Raw genomic sequence first — 18192 nt, 5'->3', positions numbered from 1 at the left:
CAGAGGAACTTTCAGTGGCCTGACGCACCACAGTTTTTAAATATGTCGAGAGAAAGAGCGAGAGAGAGAGAGAGAGAGATTGCAGTGTGTGTCATCAGTATCCTTGTTTTGTTTTTTTCCTGACCTCGTATTGTGTTTTTGAAGAAATGGGTGTCGACAGCAGAAAGCACAATGTAGCCGATTCCCAGAAGCGTGACATCAGCAGCTGAAATTTAATTTGAGCCCAGGGTGAGCTAGCAGCAACAGACATCTCAAGCTGGTAGGGATTTGCGGTGACTGTTAATTAATCAGAACATATTAATAAATAAAAGTCTCACTCTTCAGTTCAGGTTCACCTTCGCTTCCTCCATCTCCTCTGGTGATATCTGTCTGTGTGTTTTCTGTCCGTCTCTCTCTCTCTCCCACTCCCATTTTAGCTGTCCCCCATCCCGTGTGTCCTTTTCACCATTTTTATGAAAGGTTTTACACTGAAAAACAAGTTTCTTTTCACTTAAAAAGTTTTAAGCTTTGCCCTGTGAAACATCCCTACCCCATTTGTCTCTTTCACATTCTCAATCATACAGCGATATAATCAAGTACCCGTCCTTTTTTCCATATTGCGTCCATGGGGACGCACGGATCTGTTTTACACTGGGGCTTGATCACCTTCCAGTAAGGAGTTAACATTAGCATAAATATAAAAACAGTTAGTTAATATGCAAGGATTCGGGCATCTGCACAGCACATGAATAACAGCTCGCAGCCTCACAAAATGGCCCCCAGGGACACCCTGTTGGTGCGGAAACGCAGTGGTCTGGGCCAGCAGGAGAATGCTACGGTCAAATTGGGTAAGGCTGCCATTAGAACAGATTTTACTTCTTCGGTTTCTGAGAAATAAATGTAAGTAATGGTGGTCCTAGTCCGCAGTGGAAAAGCAGCTCATTGCTTCTGACATGTAGACTGACAGCTACCCAGTGCTCATGCATCTGGAAGAGGGTAAAACACATTTTATTCATCACAGACTTTCCCCAGAGAGGAGCAGAGCCCGTGGCTTTTCAAACTAGCCTTACGTCTTCTCCCGTTTCTGAGCTTACAAAAGATCTACAGACACCACGGTGTAACACACACCACATGCTGAAACCACAGCCTCAACCACGACCACAAACACACGCTGAAACACAACCCATCTGTCACCTGCACAGAGGAGAAAGAAGGGCAAAGGCCAGGTCCACTCAGCGGTTATATTACATCAGAACCTAAGAGTACTTCATGAGCAGAGCAGAACATTCAGCCCACCTAGGCATGGCAAAGGTGAGTGAAATCAATACGTTCTGTATAAATGCCAAAGATACCCCACGGGGACAGCATGTCATTTTACGTGAACTATGCACTTTCTGTCATAACATGTGCATTGCCACCAAATGGCTATTAGCACGTCCACGCATGTTCTCCCACAGAGACGCCACTGGACAGTTTTCTCAGCCAGATCATTCTCTGTGACCCAACAGAGTATCTGTAACTTTTCTGCATTCAAATCATTTAGGCTAGAAAGGTAAATAAAATAAAGTAGTTTCCATCAACGTACAATTGCAAAATAACTGAAAAGTTTTCAGACATGACAGAAAGACCTTTGAACACGGTCTATTCAACACTGATTACCCTGCTTTGCCTGATGGGGGCACTACAGGACTCACCTCCCTTATGGCCTGTATTGAGACCCTGTCTTCTATTAGTATGTGAAAAAGAGAAGTGGATTCCATATTTATCCCTCCAGCGCCAGCAAACTGCATCCTTACTGAGAGAGAGAGAGAGAGAGAGAGAGAGAGAGATACCAATTATGATTTTACTGTCATGGGCTTTTCTCGTCTACCTAGCACAGATCTTCATCCAACTGCTTTGACAGCGCCTCAATCCATTCTTCGTGAAATGCAGCACACCGGGCTTCTCCAAACTGCCAGATTTTGAGACCTCAGCCACAGCACAGAACGGTTTTGGCAGCAAACTGTACAAGTGACGATGAGCATGGTGCACATCTCACAAAAATATGCCATAATTTATCCTAATTTAGCTTGATTCGTTTTTTGTTTTTTTTAAAAGATGAAAACAGTAGCCAAAGCAGAATTGCAGCAAAACTGCGGTTTGTTCAAAGGACATGCTGGACATAATTGATCATTTTACCCAGTCATTGTAGAAAGAAATAATTAATTATTGTAGGTAAAAAAATTAATATCCTCGGTTTCTGATGTCAAATCTCTGGGAGCAATAATTGGTTCCATCCCCTCGTTTGAGGGAAACATTAAGAAAGCATTAGGAAGATGTCATTTCTGCAATTGCATAATGTAACTCGGCTCCTGTCATCCCTCTCTGACGCAGATACTGAGAAATTAGCTCGTGCACTTTTCACGTCTCGTAAAAAAAAATAATAATAAAAACTAAAAAAATAAAAACTTTTCACGTCTCGTTTACAGCACCGCAATGAGCCGCCAGCAGCACTACTATCCTGATTTATCGCATAACTATTCACCAGATCCTGCCAGGCTAGCTGAATTCACTGTATGTACGCAGCTGTTAATTAACTGCATCCATGACCCGATATGCCATTCGAAATCCTGGATCACGATGGCAACCAATAAGTGTTAATTAGGCCGATGCGGTAATTCACGTGTGTGTGTCTAAATCTGCTGAGAGTGAACAAGACGAACTCGCATTCGAAGCAAATTATTAGAAATGAGACTCACTTGATTTTCCGTGCATGTAGCAACCCCTGCTGGCACAACAAAAAACTATTCCCTGCATTTACAAGGTATTACTTCAGAACCACCACAAAACCGTGTAAACTCATCCTTGTTTACAAGCTACCTCGCTGGCTGACAAACAATCTTAAAACAGTAGCCAAACATGCCATAAAACATTCGGAAACTAAAAGACATCCATTATGAAACCGCGACGTAAATTCCACAAATAAACGCAAACAATGGTGTTTAAGCAAGTAATTGGAGACCCACAGGAGTAAAGATAAATTGCTCCAGTTAGCAGCTAGGCAGCTAGTCTGTGCTGACACAAACACATCTACACTTCCAAAAATGAACTGTAATGAACTGTGTAAATTGTGTGCGTGCTTCTGCGTTCAATGTAGGAAGCAAGAGTTCAAAACTATGTATCTATAGGCTGTGCGTGCTTTTCACTCGCTACATTTGTAATAATAGCATACATATAATATAACTTCAGCTAATTATGGAAGCACTCCCCCCCACCCCCACCCCCACCCCCACCCCCACCCCAAGTACCTGAATGCAAAATCTTCGAGACCGTTGAATTTCTGCGCACGCGCAGTTTTGGGAATTTGACCAAAAAACAAAGGACGAATCTGCCGATTTAAAACTCACATTTTAATGACCAGCATGAAAAACGCCCTAAACGTAAGATTAAAACTAGTATAACGAAACGTATTATAAATCCTAGTTGTATTATTCCTTTAATAATATTCATTAGTACTGTCGAATCTAAGTTAGTGATTCTTGAAATGGTTTTACTCAGTCCAGTTTCACTTCCAGCCATCGAACCACGAGTTTAGCCGGTAGAGGTCGGGCGGCTTACAAATCGGGCATGTCCGGACGTAAGGTGAAGATATAGATAAATTTCAGGAATAGTGTATTGTAAAACATAAGAAAGATTATTAACATTAACGACAGCGATGTGACAATTACTTAGAAGATACTTTGTTTTTAACGATTAAGGTTAGGTAGCCTACCGGGACAGCTAATAGATACTGGGAAGCTAGGTAGTTAATTTAGACCTGTAACTTCACATTTCTGCAAAGACTGAGCTATGCTTCAAGTTCGTTTACCGTAAGTGACCATAGCTATCTTAAAATTAATACTTTGCAAGCGTCCTTGAATGAGAATAGCGTTTAATGAGTAGTTAGCTAGCTGCTAGCATAGCTAGCATCTTTACTTGTCATACTGAAAGTACAGAAGCCTGATTACTTCATACCATTTGGTCAGAAAAGGTCTTTGGTTCTTTCTCGATGTTTGAGACATTATTACTGGGGTGCATCTTAACAGTAGCGTTGACGTTCATACAACGTTCACATGGAATACATTTCATCATGTCTAAAAATAAAATGGACAGGGCTGTGTTACCTAACTTGATAGCAACAAACAACCTTATACATTTCTATATGAGCCACTATATGCAGTTTTCCATGGCAGGCATGTAAGTCAGATATAGTGCAACTTATATTTTTTCCCACCTGTGCAGGTGTTTGTCCAGTGAAGGATGCTGAGAAGCTGTAGAAGGCTGGTTTTCCTAAAGCCTGCCTCTGATGGCTGGATGAGACGGGCTCTTTCTCAGGGATGCTGTGCCTTGGTACAGGGAGGGAAGCTGAGGGCCTTCCTGTGTCAGTCCTCCTCCTCCCTGAGAGGTCCTAGCACCTCCTGCAACAGGCTCGGACCGTACGGGGGCAAACCGGGGTCCCGCTGCCTGACCCCGCCCTCTGCGGGACGTAGGGGCCTCTCCCAGGGCCCCTCGGACTCCTCCCCGGGCGTCAGGCTGCGCACGCGGCTGGGGGTGACCCTGCTGATCGGCGCGGGGGTGCTGGGCACCTGGTGGTACGTGCGTTCGGAGAAGCAGCAGAGGCAGCGGCTGCAGCGCTTGGAGCAGCTGAAGCAGGTGGCGGTGGGCCAGGGGGACTTCAGCCTGCTGGACCACACGGGCGTGCGGCGGAGCAAGCGGGACTTCCGCGGGCAGTGGGTGCTGCTCTACTTCGGCTTCACCCACTGCCCGGACATCTGCCCCGACGAGCTGGAGAAGATGAGCGACGTGGTGCGGGCCCTGGACCGCGAGCCGCGCCTCCCTCCCCTGCAGCCCGTCTTCGTCACCGTGGACCCCGAGCGTGACGACGTGGCCGCCATGGCGAGGTACGTCAGGGACTTCCACCCGCGCCTGGTGGGGCTGACGGGCACGCCCGAGGAGGTGCGGGAGGCCGGCCGGGCGTACCGGGTCTACTGCAGCGCCGGGCCCAAGGACGAGGACGGCGACTACATCGTGGACCACACCGTGCTCATCTACCTGCTCAGCCCCGACGGCCTCTTCCTCGACTACTACAACAGGACCAAGGACGACAAGCAGATCGCCGACAGCATCCGCAAGCACATGGAGTCCTACGTGAAGCTTTTCCCCGACTGAAACTGAAGGGCTGTTTGTGTCCTTTGTGTCTGATGGTGGCGTGCGTGCATGCGTGTGCGCGTGTGTGTAACGGAAGTTTCACAACTGTCTTTAAAATGAGATGCATCCTAAAGCCATCATGCCTGTCAGTCCTTTTGCTGTGAGAGATGTAAGCCACACCCCTTTATACTCAGTGAATAAACATGCCCCAAGCTTTCTTTGCCCAGTCATAGGGCTGGGCCCTCCTCATCCGTAAAACATCCGGTCACACTCCCGCAGCAGCTGCATATTTTCACTGCGCTGTCCGGCTGCTCAGCTGCGCAGTCACTGCTCTGCAGGCAGCGCAGTCAGCGTAGTCGGACTGCAGTCGCTGCGCTGGCCAGAGGAATCGCTTCTGTGTGATGCAATGCTGAGAACCTTGGCAGCCGAGCCCTTCCTTCCTGGGTTAGGCTACAGCCAATCGTACGCCTGCCTGTAGGGCTGTGCTTCGGTGCTCAACGCCAGCCTGCTGGGCGTGTCCCTGCACTGAAACGTAGCGTCTTAGGAGGAGGCTTGCAGTTTTGAGTAACTCTTTGTGCAGTCAACAGGCATTTCTCAGCTGAACATTTCCATTGTTAACACTGATCCTGAAAGCCTGAGTGGGGGTTTGTTCAAGTGAAAATGTGACTTGATTTTGACAGTATGTGTCACTCATAAGTCTCTGTAAGGACAACAGTGACTGCAGGATTCAGACAGGGAGAAGAACTCTATGCCACTATGTGTCTGGTCATTATTGAATTTCCTGTTGTTCACAATTGTGCCAAAAAACTCTGTAGTGTAATTTACAGTGTAATAAAAGATACTAAATAATCATAGTTATTTAAATGCAAGTACTCTAAATTACTACTTAAATACATGTACTTACCAAGCAGATTGGAAACCGTTGCATAATTAATAATTTCAAGTGATTTTTTCCGGAGTTGTTTGATTCACCAAAACGTACACTGCTGATTTCAGCCCATATGTGTATGTTTAATGAAGGCTGCCATCGGCACTGTTGTACCAGAGACGGGTGTTGCTGAGCAAGCCAATCAAACGCAGAGAGTAGGACAGAGATGAACATCATCACTACGAGCATCTACTGTTACCATGGTCACCTCTCATCGGTAAGTACAGCAACGGTAGCGGGCTGACATCGAGTCAGAGGGAAATGACGTTAAGCCCAGAGTGCTGACCGTGGTTCTTTGTGCTGAAGACAACTGATTATGACTCACTTGTTTCGTTTGTTCTGGTCTCCGGAGTTGTGCCTTATTTTGCATGTTATTGAACACATTGGCATTTGTTTCAATGGTTGTCCAAAGCTACCCATCACTCAGCTCTTTGAAGGACAAGGCCAATCAAAATAATGCTTTGTAGTGTTAATTTTATACAGTTAACAGAGGTCATTACATTACATTTATTTGGCAGACGCTTTTATCCAAAGCAATGTACAATAAATCAATTAGGTCAGTTATAAGGAGTGTGTAGAATAGTGCATGATAGGCACCACAAAAAGACATTAATGCTAATCATGTTAAGAATATATTATAAATGCTTAGTTAAAGGGGTTTTATTTGTTTTCATATTGGCTGTGAGGGGAGGAAAGCTTGCGTTGCCCTACCGATGGCGATGGTTTGTTCTGCGGCACCTATTTGGGGTCCTAAAATAAAATAAATCATCTGGATGTGTAAATTGAGCCCGACCTGAGTCTGAGAGTCTGATTGGTGCATGGCCTGGCCGGTGGGCGGGGCTGTGGCCCTGTGGTTCTGGTGACGTGTGATGGCAGCAGTGAGGAGCCTTCAGGTCCACAGCCCTTAGACCACTGCAGAAGAACTGTGTTATTTCTTTCTGTCCTCTCTCTTGCTTAGTCTCATTTCATTCACTCTGCTTGACGTTCATTTTCTCATGTCATTTTGGGGCACCTGGAAGTAACGTGTGAATGAGAGAGAGAAAAGGAAAATATTTAATTGGGAATTTTGATAGTGAAATGTATTAATATTTAAAAGTCTTGACTAATGATTAAAAGAGCTCATTTATAATGACATTTTTGTTTTGGAAAATGACTCACCTCTCATCTTTCATGAATTACACAGTGGCTGCCAGGTACCGTGGTGCTACAGACATGGGCAAACAGTGTGTGCTTTCTTGGTTGACTTGTTCATTAGTTTAGGGGGACTTTAATGAATGTCATTTGTGTAAAATCACAGGGTCTGCTACTTAACAGCCTGTGAAATATGACTTTGTTATTACTTTACTCATCATGAAAATGTCAACGCTTAATGAAACCTTTGAAATTTTTTTTTTATTTCTTCTCGCCACTACGTCTATTGGACAATGTTCGCCACTTAAGGATGATTAGGTCATTGAGATAATTGTGGAGAGCACGGGGCAGCACAATTCTGTCAGCCGATGTACATGGCCGTCTGTTTTGGGCAGCTACAAACCCTGGACATGAAATGAATTATATTAATCTAACGCTGTAGGCTAATATTACATTGACACACCTTTATTTAATTTAGAGTATTTAAAGAGACTGATAGTAAGGGACCGACGTTACGGGCGTGTTATAATGTAGGTCTTTTTTTTCCTTTTTTGTTTGGTGTGTGCATATAAAAATTACGGATACAAGTAAAATAAAATTAAACGTGCAATTTTTAACGTTTGTTTTAAATAGTAAGGTTATTTTTTAACATGTTCTAAAAGTTTTAAAAGACGTAAGCAAATTTCCCCCGTTTGCCTATATGGTCTCCTTTCCACGAAAACGAAGAGCTCAAATTTCCTCGTAACACGCTTTCCAGGAAAATAGAAGAAAACATCTGAAAGACGCCAATCAAAGCCAGTCCATAAAAAATTTGAAACCCTTTAAATTTCTTCTCATATATCTAGCGTTCCGTGCTTAAAAAGTTATTATAAATATGAAAATAGTCTCGGACTCTTGGCTATTTATACTCTATCATATAAATGGATATTTTAACATTTTCAGAAGGATATTTAATCTAATTATGGGTCTAATATTGTCGCATAGGCTATAGTTTCAATCAAGAAAAGTTTAAGTGGCTATTTCAATTATCGGTTGAACTGTAAACTACTAATTTTTCCTTACAAGTCGCCCCTGGATACAGGAAATGAGCTATATTTGTCTGATTGTTTATCTCTGAATTCTACAGAATCAGCTTGGTGTAGCTTATCGAGCAAGGAGGCTTAAACGAATCGATTTTCCTCAGATGAATAACGATAGCATATTTCTATCTCAAAGGTAAGCACGGACGCAATGCACTGAGACGAAATATAGACGTTTTATAAGTGTAAGATGCTTAAAGAAATTGCTCGACGATGCACTGTAATATCACGGAGAATTCGATGCATAACAGACTAGACTACTGTATACTAACAGTTATTTAATCTCGTGTTGGATCAGCCCTGCCCAGGCAATTAAATTTGATGATGATAAGTGGTACGCAGGCGATGTCTTTTGTGACACCACCTGTTTCCGTTCAATTTATTATATTTAACTTCAAGATCGTGGTATGAATTAGGTAGGCTAAGTGTCAGGCTATATGTTCATAGCTAAACTGAAAGGGTACAAACAAAAGTGTCCGAAGCCTACTTGCTTTCAAATTAAAGACTGAACCTGCCTAAACTTCATTATTATTTTAACATTTATTTTTCAATAACATATGTAACGCTTTAATTGTATTAATCGGAGCCGGATCAACAAATATAATTGGCTTGATAAATCAAATTAAAACTATAGCAAAAAATTGATGTCTGCTGTTGTATAATTACAGGTTACTTTTATTCTACAAGGATATATGACATATATCGCCAACATTATCATGTGTGACTGTGACTTTATCTTTACCTATTTATCTTTCAGTGTTCTCAGAAGTCCTTGAGACTTGTTTTGTATCGCCGTGTAATAGCCTATGGTATTTGTTTGTGACCAATATATGTGGTAAAATGTTTTAATGAAAATAGGGAAACAAGCTTAAACTGTTGCAAAACATTTTTCCTGAAGAAATAAGATGCATTACCTGTATTTGAAAATAGTTTAAAAATATAAAACTAAAACGTTTACTTCTTACCGCGATTTTATTTTGCGTTCTGTTCCGGTAGCCAATTTTAAAGTTAAATACTTAAGGAAGCACTGCTTTCCGCGAAATGAAAGAGGTAGGTTTGACGTTTATCACAGTGTTAAACAGTTTCATCGTTTCATCGAAGGAAACGGGGTAAGTTTCACAGTGTAAAAGATAAAAAATATAAACGCCTACTCTTGAAAAAGTGTAATTGGCAATAATATCTGAGATATGCTCATATTTTACCCTTTTAACAAAATGACTGAACTCTGCGCTGGATTAATCCATCAAATTATGTTCAGATAGTAGCCTGGCTCGTGGCTTAGTCGGCTAGTATGAGCTCAGACCAATTTCACTCGCTACTTTCTTAAGCACTGAATTTGTTACTTTTTCAGTGCCAAGTCTAACCCGTTTTGCTTGTTTATCTTTATTATGCTTCTGTTGTGGGCCTATTAAATAAAAGGGAGAACGATCCACCAACCAAGGAAAATTTGCGAAATTATATCAACAAAGCTAGACCCGATAAACCACAAACTGGATAACCAGCACAGTCTACTCTCATGTTCTTTTCTGTGTTTTGCAAATTTACAAGCATGACATCTAAATGGTTTAGGTTTATGTAAAAAAAAAGGAAAGAAATCAAATAGTCCTGCTTGCAAATATTAAACCTCACTACATGTAGCCTAACGCATGCATAAGGTGCATTGTATTGGCATTTAAATATAGATACATTTGTAAACAAAATGTTATTTTATCAGCATGTCTAATAACCTCTCAGATAATAGGCCTAGTGCAATCTCGCATTTGAAATACAGTATGTGCTCAAAGTTAGAGTTAAAGCGTTAGGTGCAGGTTTTTGTCCCGACACAGGCGGCTGCTGCTGTGGTATAGAGCCACCTTAAGAAACGCGTGTGCGCTTAGTGTCATGTGACATAATTCCTGGAAAGTTCTTGGAAATCGGCCTTTTGCTTTGTGTACAGCAGTGTTTCTTGGGGATTAAGTTATTAAACACACGCACACACACATACACTGGAGCCGTGCTGAAGTCGTCAAAGTTAACGTCGACGTTGTTGCCTATTTTAAACGGCTTTTTTAGTTCGCTCATTGAAGCATTCAAAATGATGGCTAAGCCCTTGCGATTGCTCTTTCTAAATTCAGTGAGGTGAAGACAAAGGATCTGTCGGAGTCTTTTGGTGCTCAGAGTTACACTCGGCATGTCGTCGAACGCGCTTGCCAATTTATGGGACATAGCCGTCTTCAAGGATTTATATTTTTCTGATTCATCCATTTTTTGAGGTGGACGGTTTTGTGGGAAGTCGCAAGTTAGCTGCAGGCAGGTGTCAATGCCTCATAAAGGTGTGTGTTGGGTGACCCTTTGTAAGGTGGCTGTGTTTAATGGCATCTTCCATTTCAAGCTGACATTGTTTCTTCGCAGCAGGAAATCAAAAAACAATGTCGCCTCGTGTCGAGTTTTCCTAGTTTAACGTTAGACTACGTCTTCCAGGTAATATTCAGTTGGACATGTCATTTCTTGTTACGAATGTTCTGCGTTAGACACTAGGTATGACATTAATAGCCAAATCATGTTAGCCGGCTATCTAACATTTACTAAACTAGTTTCACAGTTGTACCTAGTTATAAAACGAAGGAGCTAGGTTCTTGCTAGATGATTAACATACAGTAGCCTAATCGAGGGTTGTTCTCGTCGTGTGGATAGAAACGGCTTGCTAACCATTAGCTATGCTGAAGATTTTCCTTACAGGTAATGCAACGTTAGCTAAAAACTATGGGCAATGTGTATCATGATTTGATATTAGCTGGTCGTTTATTAAAATTTTAAAGTTAGAAAGCATATATGTGATGGAATTTAGTATGGTTGCAACATGTTAAAACGTTGGCCACTAGATTTTGCATTACTCTTGGGAAAGAACACGCTGTGAATGTTATTTAGTGGTGGAAATAATCGAGCCATGTTAACTGCATGGCTTCAATTCGGAATTCTTTATTTGCATGACTGAATATTGGAATACTGCCACAGCGTAACGCTGAAACACGAGACATGGAGTATCACAACCTATTGTAGCGAATTGACTGCATGTGGTTTATTGTCTGCTTCTCCCATTCTAAATTGTAAGTGGCTCAGTAGTAATATTTGTTTTACTGCAGTAGGCATATATATATATATTCCTTTGTTGAACGTAGTAATTGAATTATTCAGCGACAGAGTGGTGACGTATAATTTGTTAGTTTGCATTGCCGTGCTGCTGTGCTTACACATTACTAATGCGATGCGATAAATGCATTTGATTTAGCCGTGCTTCAAAACCTTTGGTAACGAGCTTGCTACGATCTGCTGCAGCACAGACCTGAGCTAGCCAGGTTAGTTACGTTAGTTATCCACTTGGCTAGTTTGGATTGGAATTGGACTTTAAGTTTATTATATTAGCATTGTTTTGGCTGAATGTAAAAAACTAATGAAGATGCTCTTTTCTTGCAGGTGAGAGAATTGGCGGGAACCGGAATAAAATTGCAAGGGAAATATACAACCATTTCCAAATATCCAACATATGTTTGCCCATTGTGAAGGATAACGAGCGTTCGGCTGCAGCTGCATTTGTTGGATGAGTATCGCGCATATCGCGGAGTTCTCCAATGACCTGCCATTCCACGGACTCCACGGAAACCATAGAGAATGACCGGAGATCGGAAAACGAATCCCGAGTGGCAGATTCCGATCAGAATCGAGTCGCTGCGGCGATGAGAGATCTTAAAAAGACAGGTATGATCATCTAAACCCTTTGTGTTAGTGAGCTTTGTGATTCTGCTGTAACATCAAGGTCATTTACTCTACCTGGAAGAGCCGTTTCGCTCTTTGTTCCTCTCGTCTCGTCCTTCTCCCAAACCCCCCAATTTCTCAGTTTAAATAAAAGGACGCTTTTATTGTGGGGTGGAATAGGCTACAAAAGCAAATTCACAAGCAAATGAATATTTTTAAGGCTGCTATTCAGCCAAAATAGCTATGGAATCATAGATATGATAATTTTGTGTCTGAAAAGGCAGTATATATAGATCCGTGATTATAATAATTATTATTATAAAAGTCCACTGGTATTTATTGACTGAACAAATGCATATTCAAAATGCTTTCAGTAATGGAACATTAGACATTTTAGGCTTTCATTTCTAATCCGTATATTTTCATATTAGAAAACGTGGAGGCTTACGTACCACATATTTCTCCCGTAAATATCGGCGCTGTGCGTTCTCAGAAAGGAATGGAATATTTACAGTCGGGTGCCATTAATTGTCTCCGGTTTCGTAACGGGTCCCCGGCCCCCTCCCCCCTAATAACCTCACACAGAGAGAGGAGGGGAGAGATAAGTGCAGTCACATATAACATGGTACAGAAAACTGATTTTTATATAGATATTGTAGTTTACTGAGTAAATAAGACAACTCCCCTTATTTTTTATGACTAGGGCCTTGTGCTTTTTTTAAATCTTTATGGAAAAACGAATGGCTCAGTTCAGTCATTTGAAGAAAAGAACACGATGTTCGCAATGTTTTTTTTTTGTTTTCTATTACTTATTAAAAGTTATTTCAAAGGTAACAGTTTTTAAACTATTACAAGTGCTGTGTAATGGGTGATTTATTTCAATCTTTCCATCAATCCATCCTTTCATTATGTCATCTTATCTAAAAAGTGTGTGTGTGTGTGTGTGTGTGTGTTAAAAATGCGCCCCCCTTCAAAGGGGCAAAAACCCTGTAGGGAGACAAAACCAAATGTTTTTGACAAATTTTGGAAGGCATTTACATACGGTTTACACAGAAAATGCGGGATTGTCCTGATCATTCTTCTGGTTAAGGTCCCTTTACAACTTCAGGTTGAACTTTTGTTTGGTCACTGATTGAAGGGGAAATAGTTGTTGGAAAAAGTCAGGTGAAAAGTTCTATCAAAATCTGTGAAGGAGAGCCAATGACCCTTAGTTGAGCTGACACTGAATGACCCTGGTTTGTTTGTTTAATTTGGAGGGATTTCAAAAAAGCTGTAGAGATTAACTTGTTATTCAAGTATCCTTTGGCATTAGGTTTGATAGAATAGCAGTTGTTTATGCAATGTAGGCGTGCGATACACTTGCGTCAGTATTAGATGCTTTAAAAAAAAAAAAAATCATTGTTGTCTTTAACTTGTCTCTAATGTTTCCCCTTTATGAGAAAAATAAACTTTTTTTTTAAATTCAGAATTCTCAAATTGCACATCTCACTAACTTTTGCTTTAAATTTAAGATATGTTCAGTAAAAATGTCACTGAAGTAATATAAGGTGATACGGACCACTGATTCAGAAGATTGAGCTGTTCTATTTTTAAGATTATTGCACATTTCGCTCAGTGTTTTAAGGAACCCCACATCTTCTAACTGGCTTTCTGTAATTATGGCAAGTGTGATTTATTTTCCCGAACCTTTTCTTGGCGTGAGGAATTTGGTGTTAGCGTGAACTGTAAAAATATACAATTAGACGGCCACACTAAAAGTGCTTTAAAGCAAGGCTCAGTACGTAAAGTGTGTAAAACCACACACTATAAGTAGTGAGTCCTGTTTTAAAAAGTTCTTATTCTGGCTCTGGAATGATCTTTGCAGCCATGGGATGGTATTTATATAAAGTAATATTCATAAATATAATAATACTTTAGATTTTTATCCCTCGTGTCCTTCACTCAACCCTTGAGTACACAAGTCTTCAGCCTGCTCTGTCCCCAAAAAAGGTTTTCTGTTCTTGCGTTTGTGGAGGAATGGAGGTACAGTTAAGGCAGCATTGTAGTATAATAGATGGGTGACTCAGCCAGTTACTCAGAGGTTGCAGGTTTGATTCTCAGCAGCCAGACTGCCATTGTACTTAACCAGAATTAACTGTATGAATATGTACTAATTAATTGTCTGAAATAATCTGTAAGATGTGTAAGTCCGTCTAGATAAGAAAATGCCTAAATTTGCAATGTGAATTTAAAAGTTACATTTAAATACACCCACCTATTTCTGAAAATACCAATAGCAGAACACCGTAGGTTTTGTTTAGAAATTTTCTGCTTGTTTTATGATTTTTGTGTGTACAATATTTACTGAAATTAAGCTTGGCTACACTCATCTGTTACACACTTTTAAACTGAACACATTACTGTATTAATGTTTAGTAAACCATTAATATCTGTGTAGTACTTCCTCAAGAATGCATTATTGAATTTTAGTTAAACATATTAAATATTTGCAAATATTCCATTACAAGGGTCAGGTTTTCAAGATTGATGAGTTTAATTAATATTCATGTCAATAATGTAAATTGTTCCCATTGTAAGTTGACAGAGATTTTGATTTGATGACAGTTAACCAGTTTAGCAGCATGAAACAGGTTGTTTTTATTTGGCAAAATGAAAAATAAAAAAAATGCTTAAAACAAAAAAGTCAGTCCAGTTTTCAAAACAGAAATTCATATTTTCTTCATATGTTGTTTTTTTTATTGAACATTAAGATTGCAGTAGATTTAGTAGACACTGATTCTCATCCATGAAGCTGAGACATGATGTGGAAAAACTAACATGTGCCTGCGTGCGTGCGTGTGTGTGTGTGTGTGTGTGTGCCAATAGGGTGGTACTGGGGCAGCCTGACAGCCAATGAGGCCAAAGAGATCCTGCAGGACGCTGCGGAGGGGACATTCCTAATTCGGGACAGCTCCCAGAGGGACTACCTGTTCACCATCTCAGCCATGACCTCCGCGGGCCCCACCAACCTGCGCATCGAATACAAGGAGGGGAAGTTCAAGCTGGACTCCGTGGTGCTGGTCAAGCCCAAACTCAAGCAGTTCGACAGCGTGGTGCACCTGGTGGAGCACTACGTCCTCCTGTCCCGGACTTCCTCCAGGGGCAGCGGGGGCGGTGGCGGTGAACCCCCCCTGGCTCCGCCCACAGGGGCGGTGCAGCTGCTCTTGACCACGCCCGTGTACGCGGTCACGCCCTCCCTGCAGCACCTCTGCCGCATTTCCATCAACAAGGCGACCAGACGGGTCCAGGACCTGCCTCTGCCCAATAGGCTTAAGGAGTACCTAACGGACTACACCTATCACGTGTGACCTTTCATTGGTGGAGTTCTCTGGCTCCGCCTCCCCTGTAGCATCATGGACGTGCACCAGTGTGCACATGACATTTAAAAACTTTTTATCTGATCTTTTTTTTTTTCTTTCCATGTTCTTTTTGTACTGCGAGCATGCAAGGGAAAATATTTTTCAGTTGATTTTATAATGGTGCAAAGTGCATTTACGAAATGCAACTGCAAGCAATATTTAAGAACTGTTTTGAAATTCTCTCTTCCTCTTTTCTTCTTAATAGGTTTCTTCCAAGTTCAAAGTATTTACATTGTTATTTTAAAGCTAAAGACTAATTGCTTCAGAGAAATGGTTGTTCAATATTCTCCACCCCACTGTTCTTTCTCAGTGCACGTAGCCATTTATTTTCTCAGAAAAAGTCCTACCCTATGATTAATGTTTGGTTTGACGTACCAAACATAGATATGTTATTAATTGGCCTTGACAAAGTTTCCATAATCCTTTTCAGTAATGCATCATGGGTGAATGACAATAAAACATGCAGTAGTTGCAATGACATCAGCTTCTTGGCAAAAAAAAATTACAGTGCATTTCAGTTACAGCTAAGATTCAGTATTGATTCTGCTCAGTGCACCACATGGTGTTTGTTTTAATGAATAAATGAGTATTTTGATTCTGTTTTGTAGGGATCTGAAAGTCTGCCTGCTGCATGTTCATGTCCTGATGTATGTTTAACTTGGTTTAATGTGAGCTTCTCTGGATGATTATGTTAACAGAAAAAAGCGAATTTCATACACCATGACCGCCATTTGAGTGTTTGGATGTATTTAGTGAAATATATCACCATGGTTATGTTTTTTTTTTCCATTTTTTATACTTTAAAAAAACAAGTCAAGTATGCTTTAATGCTGGAGGGAATGTGTAAATTTTTTATACTGCCTCATTTAATAGAACTCCCTCCTTTTTCAGATTCAGGAATGATCTTTTGTTTCTTGTGTCGTCACAATTTTATGGTCGCTAACTAACAGAGGGGGGGTTTGCTGACTGGGGGAATCGGCGTTGAAACACGAAAGCAAGCTGCATCCACAGCCGTAGCGACGCAAATAAACCACAGGAGGCGCTGCAGCAGATGATGAAAAACCCAGCAAAGTGTCTGCAATCACTGCCAGAGGGGCCTGTTCAGTTCTTGCGTAGTCTGTCTGGGTCAAATGCAGTGCACTTAACCTCAGGTTTACACATCTAGACCACAGAACTGCATTTCAACTCGAATAGGTAATCCTTATTGCACAGATTTGGAGAGCTGTTCCAGTTGTTATGCAGTTCTGTGGTCCAGAGGTTTAAACCAGAGGTTTAAACTCCAGCTAAGTGCACTGCAATTCGCCCTTTGAGTTTCCGTGTATCAGTCCCAGCAGAGTTAACCGGGCAATCATCCACCTCGAAACAGAAGTTCTGTTATAGGGGTAAGGTTGACTTTGGGCAGATTCTCACCAAATTGGGCTACTTTTAAAATGATATTGTGCAGGGTAAAAATGGCTTTGGCCGGCTTCACCATTTTCAAATCTGGTAACGCTGATCCCACCCAACTCCCCCAAGCTAAAGACCAAGGTAACCAGCCAATGGTGCTTTTACCACTTCTGTAGTCTGTAGCAACTGTGCCAACACACATCTCTGTACACTGGACCTATTTCCACAATACCGCACTGCTACAAAACGAAATGCCGAGAGAAGGAATCTAGCTGAACTAGGAAAACCAATGCGAATTTTTAAAAAGTCAACCACATTTGCACAGATCACTTCTGTGAAAAACAGGGGAGATATGACAGCATTCAATGAGAAGCCAGTGTCATAATGAGGAAGGCATGCCTGTGATAAAGACGGACTTCATTAAAGAATTAAAACAGCGAGCATATTTTTGGGCATTACTTATCTATAGAGGCCATGAACAGTGAACTGTCAAACCCCGCTTGTTATGGACAATTTTGGTTTTGGTGAAATGGTTGGAACTTTTTTCTATTTCACCTGATGTATGAACAAACCTTTAAAAAACAAACCAGCAGTGTCAAATACCACTGGGTTTTTCATGACGAGGCTGTAGCTGTTGCCTCCAGCTCTGTTACACAAAAGGATATTGCATAATACAGGATAAGGTGACCATTCTCACACACACACCTCTCTTGGGCGTGACATTGCCTGCAGTGTCAGAAAGTTCACTTACCGAATCCAAAGTGTTTCTCTTTGTTTCTCTCTGAACTGTGAACAGAAGTTCAGGTGGCTCACTGCTATTCTGTATTTACGTCCAATCAAAACAAACCTGGTGCTTGGCAGCGGGCTTGTATGGGCAGAGGGTCTGATCAACAGGAAGTTCACCCTGAACGATTGGCTTTGTTATGCAGCCTGCCTCAGTAGATGCTTGGTGGATGTGTCATGGGGCTGGGAATGCTGCCTCCGATAAATTTGTTATTTTAAGGAGTTAAAAGTATGCAGCTGGCCACAGCACAAAAGGCCGTAGTTAGTCTGATTCTCACACAATGATGTCACACGCTGTCCCTGCAACGACAGACGCTCAGCTCAGTTTCGTTTACGTTCTTAAAAGGTTGCGGTTGCGTTTGGGGCGCTCCTGAACACTGCTCGGTGTTGCGTTCGCGGGATGAGCGTTGCTGGGGGGAGATGGCGGTTATGTGAGGCCCTGCGACCTGCCTGCGACCCTGGGTTAATGTGTTACCGGCCTCCGGGTAAATTCGGTCGAATCGTTACCTCCGGCTGAAGTTCCCACCCATGCGACGCCGCTATTTTCTCAGAAGAAGGAAGTGACCACCGGTGCATTGCCCAATCACGTCCACGTAAGGTGGAGCAGTGT

The 18192-nt window shown here is 41.7% G+C and overlaps 3 protein-coding genes across 14 annotated transcripts in view; 2 read left to right on the top strand and 1 right to left on the bottom strand.

Annotated features, from left to right (window-relative positions):
- Positions 1-1774, bottom strand: part of LOC118219179 (coiled-coil domain-containing protein 136-like) — a 32001-nt gene extending 30227 nt beyond the window's left edge. Inside the window, exon 1 of the mRNA XM_035402161.1 lies at positions 1674-1774. The gene's annotated coding sequence lies outside the window, so the exon portion shown is untranslated. The remainder of the gene's footprint in view (positions 1-1673) is intronic.
- Positions 1775-3311: 1537 nt separating this feature from the next.
- Positions 3312-6003, top strand: LOC118219180 (protein SCO2 homolog, mitochondrial). Of its 4 annotated transcripts, none has more exons than XM_035402167.1 (2): positions 3312-3398; positions 4240-6003. In XM_035402167.1, exon 2 carries the CDS (start codon positions 4258-4260, stop codon positions 5164-5166), a length of 909 nt encoding a protein of 302 aa, XP_035258058.1. In that variant the 5' UTR covers positions 3312-3398; positions 4240-4257; the 3' UTR covers positions 5167-6003. The 4 variants fall into 4 exon arrangements, with proteins under 4 accessions (XP_035258058.1, XP_035258056.1, XP_035258055.1 ...); XM_035402165.1 differs by lacking the exon at positions 3312-3398 and adding an exon at positions 3449-3600; XM_035402164.1 differs by lacking the exon at positions 3312-3398 and adding an exon at positions 3450-3827.
- A 2190-nt stretch (positions 6004-8193) lies between these two features.
- On the top strand, positions 8194-16305 carry socs2 (suppressor of cytokine signaling 2). 9 transcript variants are annotated; one of them, XM_035402175.1, is made up of 4 exons: positions 9991-10595; positions 11552-11618; positions 11737-12018; positions 14881-16305. In XM_035402175.1, the coding sequence occupies exons 3-4, from the start codon at positions 11892-11894 to the stop codon at positions 15360-15362; spliced, it is 609 nt and encodes a 202-aa protein (XP_035258066.1). In that variant the 5' UTR covers positions 9991-10595; positions 11552-11618; positions 11737-11891; the 3' UTR covers positions 15363-16305. The 9 variants fall into 9 exon arrangements, with proteins under 9 accessions (XP_035258067.1, XP_035258070.1, XP_035258069.1 ...); XM_035402173.1 differs by having other exon boundaries at positions 9991-11001; XM_035402176.1 differs by lacking the exons at positions 9991-10595; positions 11552-11618 and adding an exon at positions 8194-8419.
- The last annotated feature ends 1887 nt before the right edge of the window (positions 16306-18192 follow it).

Source organism: Anguilla anguilla, chromosome 19 (assembly GCF_013347855.1).
Source record: "Anguilla anguilla isolate fAngAng1 chromosome 19, fAngAng1.pri, whole genome shotgun sequence".
Classification (NCBI taxonomy): Eukaryota; Metazoa; Chordata; class Actinopteri; order Anguilliformes; family Anguillidae; genus Anguilla; species Anguilla anguilla.
The sequence above is the reverse complement of the archived record's forward strand: the minus strand, read 5'-3'. Positions and strand labels throughout refer to the sequence as shown.

What these genes read in the sequence shown, in the direction of transcription:
- LOC118219180 (XM_035402167.1), top strand. Translation starts at nt 4,258, where the DNA reads ATGCTGAGAAGCTGTAGAAGGCTGGTTTTCCTAAAGCCTGCCTCTGAT.
- socs2 (XM_035402176.1), top strand. Translation starts at nt 11,892, where the DNA reads ATGACCTGCCATTCCACGGACTCCACGGAAACCATAGAGAATGACCGG. An exon ending in GAGAGATCTTAAAAAGACAG is followed by an intron (nt 12,019 to 14,880) that starts GTATGATCATCT and finishes GTGTGCCAATAG; the next exon opens with GGTGGTACTGGGGCAGCCTG.